Source organism: Megascapheus bottae, chromosome 22, assembly GCF_031878675.1.
Source record: "Megascapheus bottae isolate mThoBot1 chromosome 22, mThoBot2.hap1, whole genome shotgun sequence".
Classification (NCBI taxonomy): Eukaryota; Metazoa; Chordata; class Mammalia; order Rodentia; family Geomyidae; genus Megascapheus; species Megascapheus bottae.
In genome coordinates this window covers 3,032,699-3,053,227 of record NC_143530.1, presented here as the reverse complement: position 1 = coordinate 3,053,227, position 20,529 = coordinate 3,032,699, and the positions used below count along the sequence as shown (strand labels likewise).

General features: G+C 44.0%; 1 protein-coding gene across 1 annotated transcript in view; it reads right to left on the bottom strand.

The window, feature by feature from the left end:
• Nucleotides 1-20,529, bottom strand: part of Pkhd1 (PKHD1 ciliary IPT domain containing fibrocystin/polyductin) — a 262,115-nt gene that overhangs the window by 127,665 nt on the left and 113,921 nt on the right. Inside the window, exons 44-50 of the mRNA XM_090356513.1 lie at nt 20,449-20,505; nt 19,842-19,972; nt 15,725-15,837; nt 13,989-14,094; nt 13,021-13,155; nt 9,124-9,259; nt 8,230-8,476 (exon numbers count right to left, since the gene is read on the bottom strand). Coding sequence (XP_090212639.1) covers nt 8,230-8,476; nt 9,124-9,259; nt 13,021-13,155; nt 13,989-14,094; nt 15,725-15,837; nt 19,842-19,972; nt 20,449-20,505 — 925 coding nt within the window. The remainder of the gene's footprint in view (nt 1-8,229; nt 8,477-9,123; nt 9,260-13,020; nt 13,156-13,988; nt 14,095-15,724; nt 15,838-19,841; nt 19,973-20,448; nt 20,506-20,529) is intronic.

Genomic DNA, 20,529 nt, shown 5'->3' with positions numbered 1-20,529 from the left:
AGCCTTGTGGTAGAGTGCTTGCCTCGCATACATGAAGCCCTAGGTTCAATTCCCTGGTGCCACATACACCAAAAAGCTGGAAGTGGTGCTATGGTTCAAGCGGTAGAGCACTAGCCTTAAGGAAAGCCCAAGGGCAGTGCTTGCTTAGCCCTGAGTCAAAGCCCCAGGACTGGCCAGAAAAAAACAAAACAAAACAAAAACCATCATGAGCTTCCGAACGACAGAGCAGCAACTCTGGTCGCATGGTGCTTTCAGTGTTTGAAAGAAACACTTTTCCTACCACTTCGCAAGTTTCTGAAGATCCTTTCGGCACCTCTCCCTATGTAAATGTCATCCAAGTGCTAAAGGCTAGCCCTCAGAAACTTCTCCTTTGTACCTCGCTGCTAACGCCCAATACCACGACGCTAGCCCCCTGATCAACCAGAGGCCCACAGCTCAGCATAACACCCAATCCCCCACTAGCTACCCGCCTCAAGCCTGGCCTCCCCCAGCTTCCCCCTCCCGCCAGGCCCCCTTTATCCCTCTCCACCGAGATGGACCCTAGGATGCAGCTCCTACGCCAGGAAGGGCACACCAGATTTTGATAGCACTGTTCAAGAGGGACGTACTAAACACATCCTGTCACGGGCGGTGCTAGAAAGGGGCCATCGCGTACATGATAAGGGAGAAAAATCAACACGCCACAGACCCATCACCCAGCAGGCAATGCAGCTTGCACTGGCTATTGCCAGGGACCAAACAGTTCTGCTCCTGTCCTTCTAGGCCAAATGCCAGCATCAACAGTGGTGGGCTCTCCTGCAAAGCACCAAACGAACCTCGAAAAAAAAAATCAAAGAACACCATGAAGAGAATTTACCCACCATAATTACTACAATCTTCACTTGCCCTAAATAGCCACCAATTTCCCTGTGCCCTAAATAGCCACCAATCTCCCTCTCTTTACTGTTAATGAAGCAAAGGAGCACAAAAGTATTTCTAATTTGGAGGAGCCAAGGGAGTCTGCATGGGCCATTAGCGGCAGAGAGCTTCATTACGAGGGGGAGAAGTCTCTCTCTGAACTTCTCGTGGTTTTATGTGCAAGAAATCAGGAGGTAACCAGTCCGTTTTCAACGTTAACCCTTCCCTCTGCTGCACAGACATCCTCTGCACACATGAAGAAAGACACAAGGACGTGAGGCTCTCCCTCTCCTGCACGTTTCCCTGACTTGTGTTCTTGTGTAAATGACAAAATCCCTTTCGAAACAAGGGCTGTGTCCCATTAGACACGTAACACGATTGGTAACACTTCCAGACGAAGGCACCACCCTCCCACACTACTCTTGTCACTTAGTGCCCAGGAGCTTTACAGAGCTGTTGAATGCTGTCACCCATAAATGGTTTGGTGACAACCATATGACTCAGTGAACCCAATGTCACCTCCTTCATTTATGTCATGCTGTAATCTTCCCAAGGGCACTTATCTCTATGCATTAATAAAAATCACTGCCTTAAGCTCACATGTTCTTGATTCATCACAGCTATGAATGCAAGAACCAACCGTGTGGGGGGTGGCACTGGGGCTTGAACTCGGGCCCTTGAGTTCTCTTTGCTTTTTCAATCAAGGCTGGCACACTACCACTTGAGTCACATCTCCACCTCTGGCTTTTTCCTGGCTAACTGGAAAGAAGAATCCCTCAGGTGTGTCTTCCCCTGATGGCTTTGAACCACAGTTCTCAGATGTCAGCCTCCTAAACAGCCAGGATTACAGATGGGAGCTACCACCCCCTGATTGAGAAGCCACCATATCACAATCACACACTTCCTAAGTCAGAGGCTTCACCGTGGCTGGCAACTGGTGTGCTGCATGCAAATCCTGGATGCTTGCGCTCGCCCCTGTTGCGCTCATGTTTTACTGAAAAAATAAAAGAGCAAAATCAAGTTTTCAGATGTCTACTTCTGCCTTTGTTCGGAGTTGACTGAAGTCCTAACTCATTGTGGAGAACCCAGGCAGCACCGGCATCTCCTCCCATGAAGCTCTACTGGTTGCACAATGGCCTTCTTATCTCTCATTGTACTGGGACGAAATTTCTTGCCTGTTCTATCTTCGGCCTTGAAGAAAAGCAGGCAGTGTCTACATCTTACTGAGGCTGACCCTTCACACACGCTGGCCTCCCCGAATCTGTCAAGGCTGGAGGAGACAGCTTGACAGCTTGAGAAAGGAGAACACCACGCCTGGCACGCTGAGTCATGGATACTGAAAAGGAATATTGGAACGCCAGTGTCAGGTGGGAAGTGAGAGTAAGAAGCCTGATTTCTCTGTGCAGTTTACACAACTGGGGCTAGCACCCAAATGTCCATACAAATCACTGGCTATTTCTCCAGGGACTCCTGTTGACTCTCCCAGCTCCTCCAGTTTCCATGGTACGCTGTAGCTTCAAATAAGTGAGACGAGAGTCCTGCTAACACATCACTTAAACGAACGCTACTGATGAGGGCGTGTTGTTCTGGAGAGCTCACTGTCGCGTATCCTTCTCCCAATCCTTAGACATGATCATTGTGTAGCAAGAATTGCTGGGGATGATTCTCAGTCTGGATCCATCCTGATTTTTACGTGATTTTTTTCCATGGTCCGTCTGTAAACTCTGCTCCCCGAAGAGGATGACAGATCTGGAAATTTTCCTGTCTCACGGGTCTTTTTTTTTTTTTTTAAGGATTGCAAAATACCATTAGTGATGCTTTGCCAATTTAGCCCTAGGAGGAAGAGTTAGGCGATTATTAGACGAAAAGCTAGGCCAGAATTTCCATTTGAACTCTTCTTTACTTTGGCGTGCACAGAGGTAGGGGTGCCCTGTACTTGGAACACTGACACATTAAGAGCACTGAGGTAGGGGAAAACTGAGCACAAGCACTACGGGAGAGGATATTAGGCAAGAGCTAAGACTCAAGCTGATCAGGACATTAACCTCTTCCTCTCCGGCAGCAGGGAGGAGGAAACAGAGGCAGCAGGCATGGCCCATCAAACGCTAGGCCCTCCAGGACTCCTGATTTCCTGACCTTCTGCCAGCTCCCACTGGCCTGACATGATGTCATGGGATTATTGGAAATTATTACCTGGCTTTCAGAAATTGGATTAAGTTACATTTAAGCAGATTCGATTCCTTTTGCCAGGCATTGGTTTCTCAGAATTTCATTCAATTAGTCATGTTTCTATGTGTGGTTCTTTAAATAGCAAACATGGAGTACAGACTTTTCCAGGGCAGCATTTATTAAGCACTTACTGCAATGATGGCAAAAGACTGGTATGAGCACCAACGTTCGTGTGCTCCTTCTACCCTTGGGGGAACTGGAGCAAAGAAAAGGGAAGTTCCCTGTCTGGAAGAGGGCTAAGAAGCTTCCAATGACTTGCGATTGCCTCTGTAGTTTCCTGCCTCGGAAAACGAGTTTTCACTGATATACGTAAATCCTGACTATATTTCATGAGCATCCAAAAAAGACTTCGGACAGACAGGTTCACCTGGCTGTCATATTTTCTAATTTTTCCCACGGTCAACTAGATCAGTAATTTGGAGGCAAAAGTGAGGCCTGATTTCTTTATCTCTGAATAAGCCTATGAAAATTGAGGTACCATTGTCCTAACAATCCTCAGATGACCACCGTGAGAGCTGAGTTTTCAGTCTTCCCCAGCACAATTCTACATACTTATAAATACAACCAGGGAAAGAAAACAATTGCAAAGGTAGAGTGGCCATGCAGAAAAAATAAATCAGATGTGCAAGTAAATGCTCTGAACAACTGCTAGCCACAAAGAGGAAAGGCTCAGAGAAGATCAGAAAGGACACTGAGTATCCTAAAACTGGAGAGAAAATTTTCCTCTCTGGATCTTCTAAAGGAAAGCTGAACACACACACACACACACACACACACACACACACACACACACACACACACACACACTAGAGCAAGACTTAGGGGAAGCCCAGAGTTTTACTTCCCCAAAACTAACAACAACAAACTAACCTTCCTTATCATGTACAAAGAAATATACCAGCTTTCAAAACCATTCTTGAGCTATGCCTACCTGTTGGAGCCAATTTAAAAGGCTGGCACACAGAAGGAATACAAAAAATCGATGTAGGCTACTCGAGGACACTTCCCAGAGTTCATGAAAGCTGGGAAGTTTCATGACTTGAAAGGAGCAAAGAAGTCGACTATGGCTGAGAAGGCCCTGAGTTCAATCCCCAAGGCCAGCACAAACAAACCAACAAAAAGAGGTAAAGGTAGCTGGACTGGAGCGGGAAGTTACAGAGTCAAGAAGATTTTCTTTCCATTTTATTATCTTTTAAGTAGTTGCACCAAGGAGAGGCCACTTCACAAGGCAGCTTGCGATGACAACACATTCTGAGGGGAGTCACACTTCAACACTCTCCTCTCCCCCTCTCCAAAGAGGGATTCGTTTAAAGAAAAGAACATGGAAGTGGTTCGGGGGAGAAGTTACAAGACAGGCTGTGGAAGACTCATATTCAACATCTGCGCCTGTGGGATTCTGAACACCTAGGGAGAAGAGGCCCAGAGAAGAGTCCATGCTGACAACTTGAGCTTACAGCAGGCAGAAGAGACACCAGCAGAAATACTGAATGCTTTCCTGCTCGGGATGGAGACCTAAGCAGCCCACGCACGAGCCGCACATCCTGTCTTCCATTTTACAGCAGCCACACTCAAAAAGTGAACATAGCAAAGTAAAAATACGGTAACTAAACGTAGCCGAAACATCACTTTGACCGAACCAGTGACTGAAGTGTTTTCTATTAGGTTAGCCTCGGGAAGACAGTGCACAAGGTAACTGCAGAGCATGCTCGACATGGACTAGCCAGTAGCCGTGCAGCTGGGTAACGGGTGGCTATAGTCACTCCGTGCTTCCAGTGGCTCTAACGCAAGACAGTGCAGCCTCCAGGAGCTGTCTGGAGAAATAGGTCTGAAGTGCAGTAGGGCAATGTAGACCAGGGGGAAAATACTGCAACTCCTTTCTGAATATTAAGTGAGGTTTCTTAACCTGGCAAGCATACATGTCTTGAGAAGAAAAGAAAGCTTGCCAGAGCTTAGAGGGCTTCAGTATTTAAGAGAGGAGCTTACAACCGAAGAAACACACACACACACACACACACACACACACACACACACACACACACAATCTTATAGCTCTCTATAGAGGCAGAAGATCTTACTAATATTTTGGTGACAGAAAAACGCAAGCACTAAGCCAGTCCCACCTTGCTGGTGGAGGAAAATGTCCCTGGCACCCTTTGGTAAGAATGGTCCTGACCTTGCATCGCCCCTGCCTCTCTGAGGTCCATGAAAGGAGGTTGGTAGACTCCTGTCTGGCAAGGCCATGGGCTCCAGGATAGTGTACGTCCTGTAGAAGGTCTGTGTGTGCGAACCTGCAGGGAGAAGGATCGGCGTGCGTGTGCCACTCTCATGAGGCTGCGAAAGCCGTCATCTCAGGCGAACGTGGACTTGACTCTGCCCTATGCTCTTCACACAGACGTCAAGTATGGCGCCAGCTTCACCTGCGAAGCTAACTACCAGTGTTGAGTCACGGGAGTTATACAATGGGAAGTGCCATCGATGGGCATCCGTCTGACTAAAGTAAGATGGGGGGGAGCAGAAATAAAAGGCCACTGGTGTCAAAGAAAGAACGTACTTCTAGAGAATGAACCAGAGAACGGGGGGGGGGGGGGCTAACAAGAAGAAATCACAGTCCAAGAGCCTGGATTTTAGCCAATGGAGGAGGGTGGCCCATTTGTGCAGCTAAACCCAGGTCCCAGCTTCCCTCCCGGGACCTCTGGCTGAGGCAGGGGGTAACAACTGAAAGTGGAGACAGCAGGGTGCTTGTGCCATATCAGATCTCCATCAACACGCAACCCCAAAAGAGCACGATGTGAGAGATTTGTAAATCAGCTCTTAGGGTGCTGGCCCTGGGGCAAATAGCACAACAAATTAATCCTTTCTCCATGAAACACAACAAAGTTTGTATCTATGCTGAATTCAAATTTGCTCATTAGCACTGACATGTGTCTAATGAGGTTATAATGCTCTGGGACAAAGATCAAGCCACTGAGCACACACAGCCAGGAGAGGAATTGGAGAAGGATAAGAAGAGGAGGACCCGAGAGCAGCTCTGCTCCAGCTTTTGTGTGAATCGCCTGGTTCTGGACGTCTGAGGTCCAGAGCCTGGGAATCTGCATTGCTGAGGCTCTGGCTGAGGATCTGCATGCACTAAGCCCCATGGCCTTAGAACTCACCAAGTCCACTGCCCTATACGAGGCACCAGGCCCCAGGGCCCTGAAACCTAGGACAAGATGCAGGTGGATACCTCCTTCATGCTCCTGAGAGACATTTGCAAGTCTGTCCCTAGATCCGTGGGTTCACCTGACAATCTTAACTAGAAGCCTAGGAAATAGGCTGGCCAAGCATTTTCATTTCTCTGGTGACAAAGAAGTTCCAACACACTGGATTTTCCAGGGTAAACTCTTCACCCTACTGGGAGTCTTACTCGATGACTTAGAATCTAGCATCAGGCTTATCACTTCCTAGCCCGCCCAGACTCTAAGTCAGGAGGCAATGACCTTAGAAGAACCAAGGTCCTATCCTGAAAATCACCGAGGCCAGATCTGCAAATAAGGCTGGGATTTTGCAGCACTTTCTACTATTGCAGTGACAAGTGTTCATCCAAGAGACGACCTAAGAAGATCTCAAAGCAAGGCCCAACTCACAGCAGTGTAAGTTAATAAGCTGAGAATGATCCCTTTTCACTAGACAGATCTATGTTGGTTTCCTCACTGGTAAGCATACGCCTAACTTATCACTAACTTGTACCAATTTCAAAATATCCTTCTGAGACATTTTTGGCAAGAGCAAATTGGCAGTTAAAAAAAGCAGCATTCCTAAAAAGGAAGAAAAAGTTATTCTCTGCACAATCAAAATTAGAAAGGAAAAAAATTCTACCTCTCCATCATTGTTATTTTACTCCCTACAGTTGGGCCTGTTGACTTCAGATAAAACAATGGACACTTTGGAAAGAAAGGGTAGAAAAACTTTGGACTATTGAATGCTAGCTGTGCATTCTGAGAGAAAAAGAAGACCTGGACGCCGTGTGTCCTCAGAATTCAGTGTTCTGTGAGCCAGCCCCCAATGCCTCTCGCTCTTTGCAGTTTACCTGCTCAAATAGGATGCCAATGAGGTTTGACTAAATTAGTTGGCTTAATATTCATGGGCCTAGGACACTTAAAACAAAGGAAGGAAATAAGTGTGGCTAAATATATACAATGCATTTGAAATAGGTAAAGGAGAGAACCCTCGACACTCAGCTATCATTAGCTGGAAATTAAAGGAGGCAGGAGCTGCCCTATTATGCTTTATAAACAGCCCAGCTGCTGACTTAATGGCAGTGTGAGTAGCATAGCCAAGGAATCCTTGCTCCAATATTCATAGGAAAGGTATTGTACAAATCCAATAGTTCATGAAATTAACAAGGAAAATGAGCTGGTGTGAAGCAACCTGGCAGGTAATAGGAGGCCTCGTGAGTGCTTTCCTGGAGCACACAGAACACTTTTTAAAAAGAGCTCGGGGAGACAACATGTATATCAATGAGGCGGTATGGTGCTGGAATTTCTTAAAATAATCCTTTGCATTTAAATAGACTCCAAATTCTCTGTTGGCTATAAGTCTTTTAAAGAAGCACTATGAGCTCAAAATGTCAATAAGAGGCAGTGACACCAGTCCAGTGATATTGCCAGCTGTCATTTGAATCAACCTAAAGCTACCACATACCAATGATTTGAGGTTAGGCATCATTGTCACCATTTATACATACCTCAACTATTCAGACAGCAATTTCCCTTCCATAAGCCTCAGTAGACTGAGTGAAACACACACACTCATTGAAAGGCCCAAACGGGAGCTGGAAGTATGGCCTGGTGGAACAGTGCTTGCCTAGCATGCATGAAGCCCTGGCTTTGATTCCCTGGCATCACATACACAGAAAAAGCCAGAAGTGGTGCTGTGGTTCAAGTGGTAGAACACTAGCCCTGAGAAAATACAAGGATGGTGAGAGAGAGAGAGAGAGAGAGAGAGAGAGAGAGAGAGAGAGAGAGAGAGAGAGAGAGAGAGAGAGAAAGAGAGAGAGAGAGAAAATAAAGAAAGAGAGAGAGAGAGAGAAAATAAAAGGCAGACAATGTGTTTCCTTCCACTTACAAACCAATAGACATGCGATGAAAAACAACATCTTCTCCGCAGACACTGCCAAGAGCAAGCTGACTGAAGCTGGCATTAGCCGAGCATGAAGCCGAAAGGGTTTCCATGGAAGCAAGGATGTGACTTCTGCTTTTCCCAGACAGAGACCCGTCCACATCTTCCAGAACTGCTGCATGAGGGAATGGAAATGCTACCAAGTTTGAAGAGTTGGCAAACGTCAACCAGTTGGTTGTCACCGTAAATCCACCTGTAAATTAAAAGGTACAAAGACCCTTCTCATGGACAGAAATACATTCCCATCAATACTATTAGCATTTTCACTCGCATCGATTCACAATTTTACACACACTGACTTATTCAACCAAGAAAAAAACCAATATCATGAGTGAGCGCTGCACAGCAGGGGCACTGGAGGCGGCCAGGACAGGAAGACTTGCCTCATCCCACCACAGCCCACACCTACGTCTCTGATCCCCGAGATTCCCTAGACACGGTGAACATGTGAACAACATCTCCCTGGCGGTCTCTGGGCATCCATCAGGTCTTCTGCTGTTGAAAGTGCATGTAAGTCCATCGCCACTCATCTGTCCATCAGTCCATCCAACCCCATGCACTCATTTTATGAATGAACTTCCCAGTGACAGCACCCTGAGCAAGAGAGATGCCAGAGATGGAAGTTCAGCTGAAGCACACAGGCAGGGCTGTCACCGGGATGGGTAGAAGATTCGCTGCGAGAGCTTCCCTTCCTCTAGGGTTTCATTCAGGGAAGTTGAGGAACCATGTCTACCCATGTAACCTTATGACTGAAAGAAGGATAGGCTCGCAAGGGCTTTGCCAGAGTTCACCATTACCAACTTGAGCAAGATCTTACTTACCAAGTTTATTTGAACTTACCCTGTCCTTGAGAACAGCTGGAACAGGTTCTAATAGCCACACAGTTGAAGAGATCAAAATTAATAAAGGTTGTGTTGGAAATCATCATTTCCCTTCTTCTGGGAGTTTTAATCCCAGCAGACATGCACAGGTTTCCCTGTATATGTATTTTTTTAAAGAATAGAAAGAAAAACAAGGCAAAATAAAAGAACTAGCCACATGAAATACAGCTTGTGATACACAAGTGAAAATAATTTCAAGAATAGAAAGATGAGCTACTAAAAGTAGAAATACTCTATTTAAGTAGTAGAGTATTAGCCTTGGGCAGAAAAGTTAAGGGTCACTGCTTACGCCCTGAGTTCAAGCCCCATACCAGCACAAACAAAAAGAAGGAAAAACAAGCAACAAAAATAACAACAAAAAGATAAGCTACAGAGTGGGAAAAAATAGTTGCCAACTACATTTAATTTGTATCTATAATACATAGTTAACAATCTGCAACCTACCTTCCCCCAAATAAGAAAACAGACAATTCAACTGAAGAATAAAGAAAAGAAAATGAAAGATACTTCTCTAAAGAGAATGTATCCATGCCATGATAGTCACTCCAAGGGGGGAAATGCTTTGCAGCACATGAGTTAGAGAAATGCAAATAAGCTCACCAAGATGCTCTATCTACCTATCAGAATGGTCATTTGAAAAGGTGATAATACCAAGGACTGATGAGACAGACAAAGGCTTACAGCCCATGTGGTGCGGGTGGAAAATGGGACTGCCATTGAGGAAAGCAGTTGGCAGAGGCTCATCAAATTCAATATATCCTCAGATTGACCTCACAGTTCTACTCCTGAGTACTTACTTTTACACAATTGTTATGACAAAGCCATTTGTCATAACCAAATCAGAAGACCAGTCAAGTGCTTCGCAATAAATCAATGAGGAAAACAATGCTAACATCAATAGTGTGGAAAAAACAAAATATTGATACATACAAGGTGAGTGAACACCTTTGGGAGTAAACAAAGCCAGTTCTAAAAGATCTCATACCACCTGATCCCAGGCCTCTCATGACCGAAATACTGAATTATTGCAATGTTCAGAGAAATGACACAGTTTACAGACATACTAGTGTGCCAAAGAAGCCAGGTAAGAATGGAGCTGTGTCCTCTGTGATTCCATTTATAGAAAACTCAGAATGAAAAGGGAGTCTGGATGGGCAGGAGTGTGTACAATGCTTCCCCTTTAGTTCTTTCTCAGGCACAGTCTCATTATTTGCTCAGGTTGTCCTCTGACTGTAATCCTTTTCATGTACCTCCTACATAGCTAGAATTAAAGGTAAGAACCACTACACCAAGCTTATTAGTTAAGATGGCCTCTCCCCCAGGCTTTGCCTGGGCTTGCCTTGAAACATTAGCCTCCTCATCTCTGCCTCCTAAATAGCTGAGATTACAGATGTGAGCTACCATGCTTAGCCTGATTTTTCAAACAATGAGGAGTTTCCTAAATTAACAGATGAGTTACTTAAAGGTAAATGGATCTTTTCCTCTTTATTATACTTTTAGGATTTCCCAGAGCCTTTAGTACATTTTTTTCTTCTTAAATTTATTATAAATTCATCATGTACAACATATTATGGGATAAATGTAGACAGAGAAGCAGTTATTATAGTGAAACAAGTCAGTAATCTCCACCATCCCACAGATTTGCTCATACATTCACCACCTCGCATGGTTTTTAATTTTCTGAGATAAAAGCAGGTACTAGCTGCTTATTTCATGACAGTCCACTCAGTGCGGTGGTACACGCATGCAATCATGGCACTCAAGAAGAAGAGGCAAAATGACCATGGGTGATAGGCCCCATTGGGCTACAAAGTGAGAAAAGTGAGATGCAGTCTAAACAAAATCACAAATACAATCTAATTGTGCGGGTTATGGTCTTCATGTGGAACATTAGATCTGGAACTTGTTTTAGGTTTCAGAGATCAGAAGGTATTGTAAATGTGATTCATTCAAGAGCCTCCTCTCTTGGGGTGAGGCTTTTATGGGAGATATTGTACAGGGACTAAGCAGAGCTCATTTTCAAAGTCATTTCTACCTGTAAATGAGACCATTTGATTTGAAGTTGGCAAGATTTCAATACTGCTCCACAATATTAATCTTAAATAATTTGTGTGTATCTGTCGATATGCTTGTCCTAGAGCTTGAACTCAAGGCCTAGATGCTGTCCCTGAGCTTTTTAAAGCTAAAAGCTAATGCTCTACACTCAAGCCACAGCTCCACTTCTGGCTCCTCGGAGGTTAGCTGGAGTAAAAACAAACATTTCAGATTTTCCTACCTGAGTTAGCCTTGAACAGGATTATAGACATGCGCCACCAGTGCCCAGTTTTGAAATTTTTTTTTGGTCAGTTGTGAGGCTTGAACTTGGGGGGAAGGTGCTGTCCCTGAGCTCATCTGATTGAGGCTAGCACTCTACCACATTGAACCTCAGCCCCACTTTTGGATTTTCAGTGGTTAATTGGAAATAAGAGTCTCGTGGGGATTTTTCTTTCCCAGCTGGCTTCCAATCATGATCCTCAGATCTCAGCCTCCTGAATAAGTAGGATTGTAAGTGTGAGCCACCAGCACCCAGCATGAATCTTGAATCTCCGTAACTGGACTTCCCAAATCATACTTCCATTTCTCTACCTGGCATTCTGACTGGGCCATCTTTGAGGCAACATCCAGCTCTGGTATACAGACTTCTCTAAAAACAAAAGCACTCAACTTTTCAAATCAAAAACTCTTGTCTGACTCTTCAGCTCCATGGGCTTCAGCAGGTCACACCCCAAGGCTGTGATTTGTTTGTTTTTTTTTAATCTCATGATAAGCACTCTTTTGTCATAATTTATCATCTCTCAGTTTATGTCTCTCCTCCAAAACAGTGTCAGTTAAGCATCAAGGAAGATAGCATAGCATTCATTTACTAGGACAGTTAGTTACACAGTTTAAGGGGCATTTTGTTTTAGCATCTACTCTATGATTGGTCCTGCCTAGAAACAGGACTTTGGACGGTCTATGAATGTCTGTCATAAAAGAGCCAGGGAACCCACTGCTCAGCTTCCACGTTCCCTCTGCCTGCCTGCATCCTGGTGCACAGACTGTGCAACGATGGAGAAATCAGGCAGCAAGGTTTTCATCACCCTTAACCAAGGGAGTACAGCACAAAATCCCATAGCTCTCAAAACCACATGAACGCCACATTCTGAATGGAGAAAGAGTCCCATTAAGGAAATAGCCAAATGTCTTTCCTACCATTAATATATACTAATTATAAATAAGTAATCACTACAAGAGAATGACATTATCATAGATGAAACTTTGCAGGAAATCCATCACAGAGCAGAAGGCCAGTGTGGAATCATCCAATCCCATGATTCTTGTAAGAAATTTAGATTCAAGGGTAGGGAAGGGAGGAAAACAAGATGAGGGGTGGGGATTGGCGAAGGGAAATGGGGACCAAGACATGAGAAAGGGATTCAATGTATGTGAAGAAATGCACCTTCTATCTGGTGAATATAACAAAACCCTTCTAGTAATTACAAAAAAAAACTATGAAAACAAGAAATTTAAATTTGAGCTATTAGGTTTAATATGAATTTGGATAGATAATAAGCTTAAATTGCAGCTGAATAAAAAATTCTTTAAGTTACTAATGATGCCTGTGATTTGTATGGAATTACTGTAACACTGAAATCATGGGTACATTTGAATTTTAGTTAATATGGTGGTTAATAGAAGCAAGTTCTCACTTTATCAATGACACTTCAGGAGTCACTAAAGAATGCTACAAAGATTGTTTAGATTGTACAGTCAAGAACATTACGACAGTGATCCTGCCTTGATGGACAGCCTCAAACAACCATGCCAACGCACTTACCTTGCCAGTAAAATGACCCAGTAATAAGCTGTCGGAAACTGAAGTATTCGCATCACTCTCCAAGATGTCAATTCCAAAATCTCTGCAAGAATACACCTGGAAGTTTTTCAGGTGAAGATTGCTGCTTCTAAAAATCTATAAAACAACAACAGGTGATGGCAAAGGTTCTGAGGCTTGGCTTTTGCCTGTGGCCGTCCTGAAACATCTTCAACTATTAAGGATAAATAAGCAGCTTTTGTCCAAAAATAGCAGCACAGAGGCCTCAGAGTCGTGGTAAGCCCAGTGCTAGCCTCTTCTGGCGATTCCCACACTCTACTTTTCATTGCTCCTATAGCAAACAATATACTAAAAGGTCAATGGGAATTCCTCCCCTACTTTAAAACAGTTGTACAGTGGCCTAACCATGCAAAATTAATGCAGAAAGATCCAGCACCCCAAAGCTCCGGGGCCCTGCCCTGTCTGTCATTACAGTCAAGAGTAGCTCACATGGAAATCGGTATTTAACGTCAGTCATGGGGCATGAGTACAGATTCACTGTGTGCATTCAACATGGCTTATGGTCTCCAGTCGATAGCTGTGACAACTGGGATGAGAGTGTCTGTGCCAGGAGCCAGCAGTCCATGTGCTCATCCATAGTTATATACAAATAGCTAGATAAAATGGAAGCTCAGGAAATTTAAATACAATGCACTTTTTGATCACACAATTCGCTCACCATCCTGGCTGTGCAAGTCTCTCCAGAGATTGCTGAAAGAGCCTAGCCTCGAGACAAGGACTTCTCTTACTCAACAATTCCCCCACCTCTCTCTCTCACACGCACATGCACGCGCGCATGCACAATGCCACTGATTCTTTAAAGCTGTGCTGACATCACAAATGGTCCCCCTGAGCAACAAAGCATGGCTGCTACCAGGAAGACTTGTTAGAAGAAAGCAACTCTTAATTTTTTGAAGGTTAAAGAAACTCACCTTGGCACCACCTGCACTTCCCCAAACCATGAAATCCTGGAACAAAGCCGGAGCACTGTCGTGCTCCCAAGGTGGCTGGAATTTAGGGTATACAAAGAGGCCAAGCCTAGAAAGAGAAAGAACAAAACGTAGTCAATGGATGCATTTCTCACTCCTTGCTTTTTCCCATTGGGCTTTTAATGTTTTTAATACATGCTTTTATCTTTTAATGAATGCCCAGCAAAGGCACATCTTTGTACGTGCACCACTATATGTATGCATTGGTGTCATGTTCACTTTAGGGAAAGCAGGTCTTCCCCCCACCATGCCCGCACTTATCATTTCTTTGTGGTGAACAAACCCTTTCTTCCAGATTTTATTGAACTATACATCCCGCTGTCATTATCTCTAGTCGCTAAGCTACATGATACGACACCAGAACTTCCTTACTGCAACGTACTCCCTTCTGACTGGCTTTCTTCCACACTCCTGCCGTCTACTCCTCCCAGCCTCTGAGAGCTATGATTCCATTCTTAACTGCTTTGAGATTATGTGAGCCTTGTCTTCGGGTGTCTGGCACATTTCACTTAACATAGTGTCTTCCAGTTCCACTCACGTTGTTAGCCATGACAGGATTCTACATTTTTGAGGGCTTAATTACCACTTCCACAATTACTCTATAAACCTGTAAGTAAACATGTTGGGTGGTATGCAGGTACTTACAAATGTATTCGTTGAAATATGGTAGATTCAAGGGAGAGCTCAAATAGCATAACTCCACAGAAAGGCAGAGTCCAAAGCCCAACAAAAATAAACAGCAGGAAACGGGTTCAGCAACAGGAGGTGGCGGGGAGGGAGGGCAAAGGAAGAGACGAAGAATGAAGAGGAAAACGGCCTTTGGGGGAATGCAGTCAAGAATCCATGCATATACCACACAATTCCAAAAAATAAGGAGGGGTGAGAAGGTCTAGAGAATGAAGGAGGATTGACACTGATCAGGATGCAGCGAATTCATAAACTGCTTTGTGAAGGGGCAGGTCCTTTCTCCAATTACTTTTGACAAATGGAATTCTGCCGCTTGAGGTTATGTAAGAGAATCACAGGCATAGAACTCTCGGTGAAGTTAACCCCTGACCAAAGGAAAACCACGATGTGTACGTCAGAAATCCGGCACGAGTGATGTGACAGAAGCTGAGAACAAGCCCTTGGCAGTGGTGGTGGGATGGGAAAATGGGAAGAGGTTCATGAAAAGGTGCAAGGTTCCTGCTAAACCAGACAAAGGAATCCAAGAAAAGACACTGTGCAGTGCCTTCCCTACAATTAACGATACTGTGTGGTACAGAGGCTACCTCTTCCACCAAGTGTCTCTCAATAACTAAACAACTAGTTAATGAGATTACTAATTAACGTACATATCCATTAACTAGCTAATTAGAACACTAGAAGAAAATGTTTAGGACCCATCAATGTATTTGTGCCATAGATTATGGCCGCTTTCCCAAGTATATAATTATTCCCAAACTTAGCAATTGTATTCACAATATATTTATAGCATGTTCAACTAGCCTTGAGAAAGCTCCAGGACAGTGTCCAGACCCTGAGTTCAAGTCCCAGGACTGGAAAAAAAAATACTGATACTGTAGCATCACCACATTGCAAACAAATGCCAAAGATTATACCATTTGGTGAGTGTACTGTAAAACAAATGCTAAACGCAAACATTTTACCCAAACATACATGAGTTTCCCCAATGGTACCTGGTACAAGAATGTGCTCTGTTGTGTGTAAAGGACAGGAGTGGAGCCTGCCATGCCTCTCTGGTCACAAGATGGAAAAAGTAGCCATAGCCAGCCGCACACACTGAGTTCCTCTGCAGAAATCAAGGGTTATTTCAAAATACAATCATTCCAACCAAGTGTGTTAAGGTTGCTGTAAAAGGAAGACTTACTTGCGTTTTCTACTTCTTCATTCGTTTTCTGTCCGGCTATGTGAAAGTTTGTAACACTCCCCTCCCCCTCCTACACACACAGGATCAAACACCCACTTCTTCCAAGCATCTCAGCTACACACACACACACACACACACACACACACACACACACACACACACACGCATATCTCTGTGGTCAAGTTCATGGATCATCAAGGCCTTATAAGAGACGGAAAGGTTCCGGCCTCCCTTGAACAGCCACCGCCCACAGAGGCACTCAGAAAGAAGATTCTTTCAGTGAGTGGAGAGGACAGGTGGAATCATGTACCCTGTGCCCCTAGCACTTCAGGAACGTTTCTCAAGGGTATCTCTTGTTGGGCAGGAAATTGCCACCTTGACGCCATGTCAGCTGATAAGGCTGACTTTTCTTGTAGAAAGAAACACATCAGCAGTCAAATCACATTACATCCCAGCCCCTTTACTCTCAGTTCCAATTGGGTATGCAATCAACGATTCATGGGGAAGGCATATAGGTATGCAGGCGGGCAGCAGCTTGCAGGGAAAGGTTTAAGGCAAAGCAGGGAATTTTGTGTGGAAATCAATTCTTTGCGGAAGTCAATGTATTATGGACATTCAAGCAAGAGAAATTCCAGAGAGAAATTAACTGTCCGAGTAAGCCGGCTCCTCAGGTGTACATCTGTAGTGGCTAGGGGGAAAAAAAGAAACGAAAAGAAAGAAAGGAAAAAAAACTGAGTTAACCCTTCAGGCAGCTCTTAAATATGCATTACCGATTGAGTAGGGAGAGCTAGAGAACACAGAATTCCTTACAAAATTGATTCGCAAACCAGAACAAATTTCCCCTCAAATTAAATGGACGCCTCCCCAGGGCTCTTCTTGAGGGTTTTCCCACAGACTATCCTAGACACAGTCTTCTCACAAGAAGTTTCTAGCACCTACACAAACAGGGGATCCCCAAGTTCTGCACACAATGCTCCCCTACTGAGCCGGAGAAAAGCTCTTTGTCCTGCAAGGATACAAAGAGGTTCGGGAAGGTTCTGTGTTCTGCAAAGCCTGGAGCCTCTGCTCATAAGCAAAGAAGCCCTGGGACGGGAGATAGAGATCCACAGTTATCGCTGTTGAAGAAAAGAGGCTAGGCATAAAATATACCAGAAAGATGCAACGGTGCATGGAAATAGCCAGGATGAACCGGTCTTTGGAGAGCAGAGGAAAGGAAAAGCACAGTTCCATGGAGATCACCCAGAGGGGTGGTATCTGTAAGTGTCTGATGGCGTGTGTGTGTGTGTGTGTGTGTGTGTGTGTGTGTATGTACACACACACATATATATGTATGTATAAAAATGTATATAGCTTCTTAGAGAATCTGCCTTGCCTTGGAAGGGCAGACAAATCGACCAGCTGATGACCTGAAAAATCAAAATGGTATATTCCACATGAAGTGTGCATGAGCTGTACAGCCTTGAAGACGAATATACCATCCAGGTACCCAAGTGCATGCCAAAGTGAGGGTTTTTTTTTAAATACTATGACTGAGAGTTTGGTCTTAAGCATGCCATCTGGGTAATTATAGAATGATATAAAACAACCACAAACTATCACATAGGCTTGAGGGTCTCTTCCCTGATCTCCAGGCCAAGAATTTCAAAAGCAGAAGCACATGTGTGAACAAATGAAGAGGATTAAGCCACCTTTTTCAGGCCTAAACAAGGGCTTTCATTCAGTGGATAACACTGCGCTCCTGCAGAGTCTGAACTGTGACCTTATTTCATTGCCCAGGTGTGCTGATGTCATCATTGAGGCAAGCTGAAATTATTTCAATATCAAAAGCTTAAAATAACTAGGAGAATACTAATTAATTATAGTAATACAATGACTTATCAAGTTTGAGTACATTAAGCTATACTGCTTGAACCAGCCACCTTGCAAGACAGAAAGTCTACCAGCTGGAGACAGTTCCTCAGAGCAAAGAAATGTTGCTCTTCTAAATACAATAACTACCCTGGAGAGCCATGTCCTCCCTCTGCATCCCTTCTTGTTTTGCATATTTCTCACAGGAATATACCCATGTCACTTTTACTGCAGGCCCCTTAGGATTGCGCTAGCATAAAGGTGTATTTCTAAAATATCTTCCTCAAAGCACTCTGTTGTATCACCCACACAGGACACCCTCAATAAACGCTTTACTTGCTCACTGACTACAGTGGGATTTGTGTCATCCTAAGGGACAAGTGATGCTCATAACTCTTCATTTTGTCCACATAATTCCCAGTGGTCACCTGTGCCCACAGAAATGACACAATTCAGACAGCAGAATACAAAAGACACAGAATGGCTGAAAGCTAGATTCATGGTTGAAAAGTTGGGCTGGATTTTGTGAGATTCAATACAACAGATGAGTCTGACGGGATCCAAGTGATATCGTTGACTGAACTATCTCTTCAGCCTTCAGAATGACTTTGAAATATTCAAAACTATTTATTTTCCCTTTACCCTTATTCTTCAATTATGGAATTATACCAACGTTCTTACAATTTAGTGTATTTTTACTGAGCAACTTCTACGTGATAGACATTATACTCGGACCCTAAAAGCTAATAAAGAGAACTAGTGTCGCTGAAGATGAAAATGTCAGAAATTTAACTAATGATCTTGCATTACCAGCTTTCCCTGAAACTATAGCCTCAGAACACATGCACTGCATTTGTTTAACTTTGTAAAGGACAAGTGAATGAAGAGAAATGAAGAGAAAGCAATTGGTAGTTGTGGATACCATTTTTCCACTGATGGCTGAGTAGGGCTCAACCGGCCAGTCCGCAGAGACTCTTGGGCCACACCAGCTTTGTGGAGGGCCCTCTGGTCCATTGATCCCACGAGTCAGTGCCCAGGGACACCCATGCGGGACAGAGTGCGCCTCTCCCAGGGTGGCAAAGATCCTGCAGCTTGGTGAGCCAAACAGCCACTTCCTCAAGACGTCTCAGCATAGTCAAGATGTGGCCAGATAAGGCGGCTCAGGGCTTCAGAGGATGGCCGCCCCACAAGCCTGCCATTAGCAACAAGTGAAATGCAACTCATCTACACTTTGGTTTCTTCCAGTCCGTGCAGTTCTGCTTCCTTTCCTTTCTTATTAGCTACCCCTATTAGGCACCTAAAATGGTGTGTAAGTGCTATCCTTGGAACAGACACAATTAAGAGTCTAAAGAGGGTTGCCCAGATAACCACAACTTTTATGAGGGGTTAGTCAGCTGAAAGTAATTACGAGTAGATGATCAGCAGAAGCTGCTCATCCTCTGAGCTCCTCAGAAGCTCAGCATAATCGTTACGAGGTGGGGATACCCCGCCAGAACATCCCGGGAAACTGAGGCCCTCCTCCACTCCCACGGTGAACTGCGTCCACTGGAAAAGGAAAGTGAACAGCTCCACTCATCTGGATGCAATGGCTCACCCACAGATCTGTGGTGAAAATGTACCCGGAAAATTTCATTTCAGAAGATGGTTAAAATTTTACCAAGAGAAATTAAGATAAAGCTATCCTATGTAATGGGATAAAAAAGAAAAAAGAAATCTCTCCAAACCTGATATAATCCACACACCTAAGTTAGTTATAAACACTCTTCAAAGATAGCTGGAGCCAGTAATTCAGGGAGGTATTTAGTTCTCATTCATCTAACAGACCAGAAAAATGACCAATATCGATTTTGTTTTGATCCACGGAGGCATTGCTTCAAAGAGTGCTTCAGGAACCTCAGAGGAAAATGAAGTGATGAAGTTTACCCTAAAGTCCTTGTTTAAAACCAAATTGTCAACTAATTTCTTCATACAAATGTGCATCAAGCCAATGACTGAAACCATCCCAGAGAAGCTACTGTCTCCAAGGACTGTGGAAGGGATTTATACCCTCTGAGCTCTGGCCTAACTCTCGTGCTTACCTCTATCACATTGGTGGGACTGCGGACGTAGATGCCAGACGGGGCCAGTGTTTCCAGACTAGAGAGACCCTCGGCACCAGAAACTCCAATGATGACATTGTTTGTTATCATATTGCCCTGTTCTGACCTGTCTGATTTGAGAGAGAGAGAGAGAAGGAGGGAGGGAGGGAGGGAGGAGAGAGAGAGAATCAAATTCAGGATACTCACCAACACAAACTAAGACAACTCTACATCCTTGATTCTCCTAAATTATCCTTTATATGATATATAAATAGTACACGTGGAGATATGCATATATATGCAACTCTCCCATATAATGTATTTTATTATTATGTGTACATGATACTAGCATATTAGCTACCCCTATTAGGTACCTAAAATTGTATGTAAATGCTGTATTTGGAATACACACAATTAGTTTAAGGAAGGGTGGACAGATATAATACACACATATATGCCTATAATAACATATATTATATATACCTTTAGAAATAAGTTAGCATTCAAGTTTCACACATTCAACATTCCACCATCAGATCTTAATACAAAATATGTGACAATTGTGAATAGACTGAAAATAGATTTAAAACCCAGACTGCATATTTACCACACTTTCTTCCAGGAGTGGCTTCTTGGAATGGGTTTCTTATATCCATGTACATCCCTGAGAAGGAAAAAAATCACATTG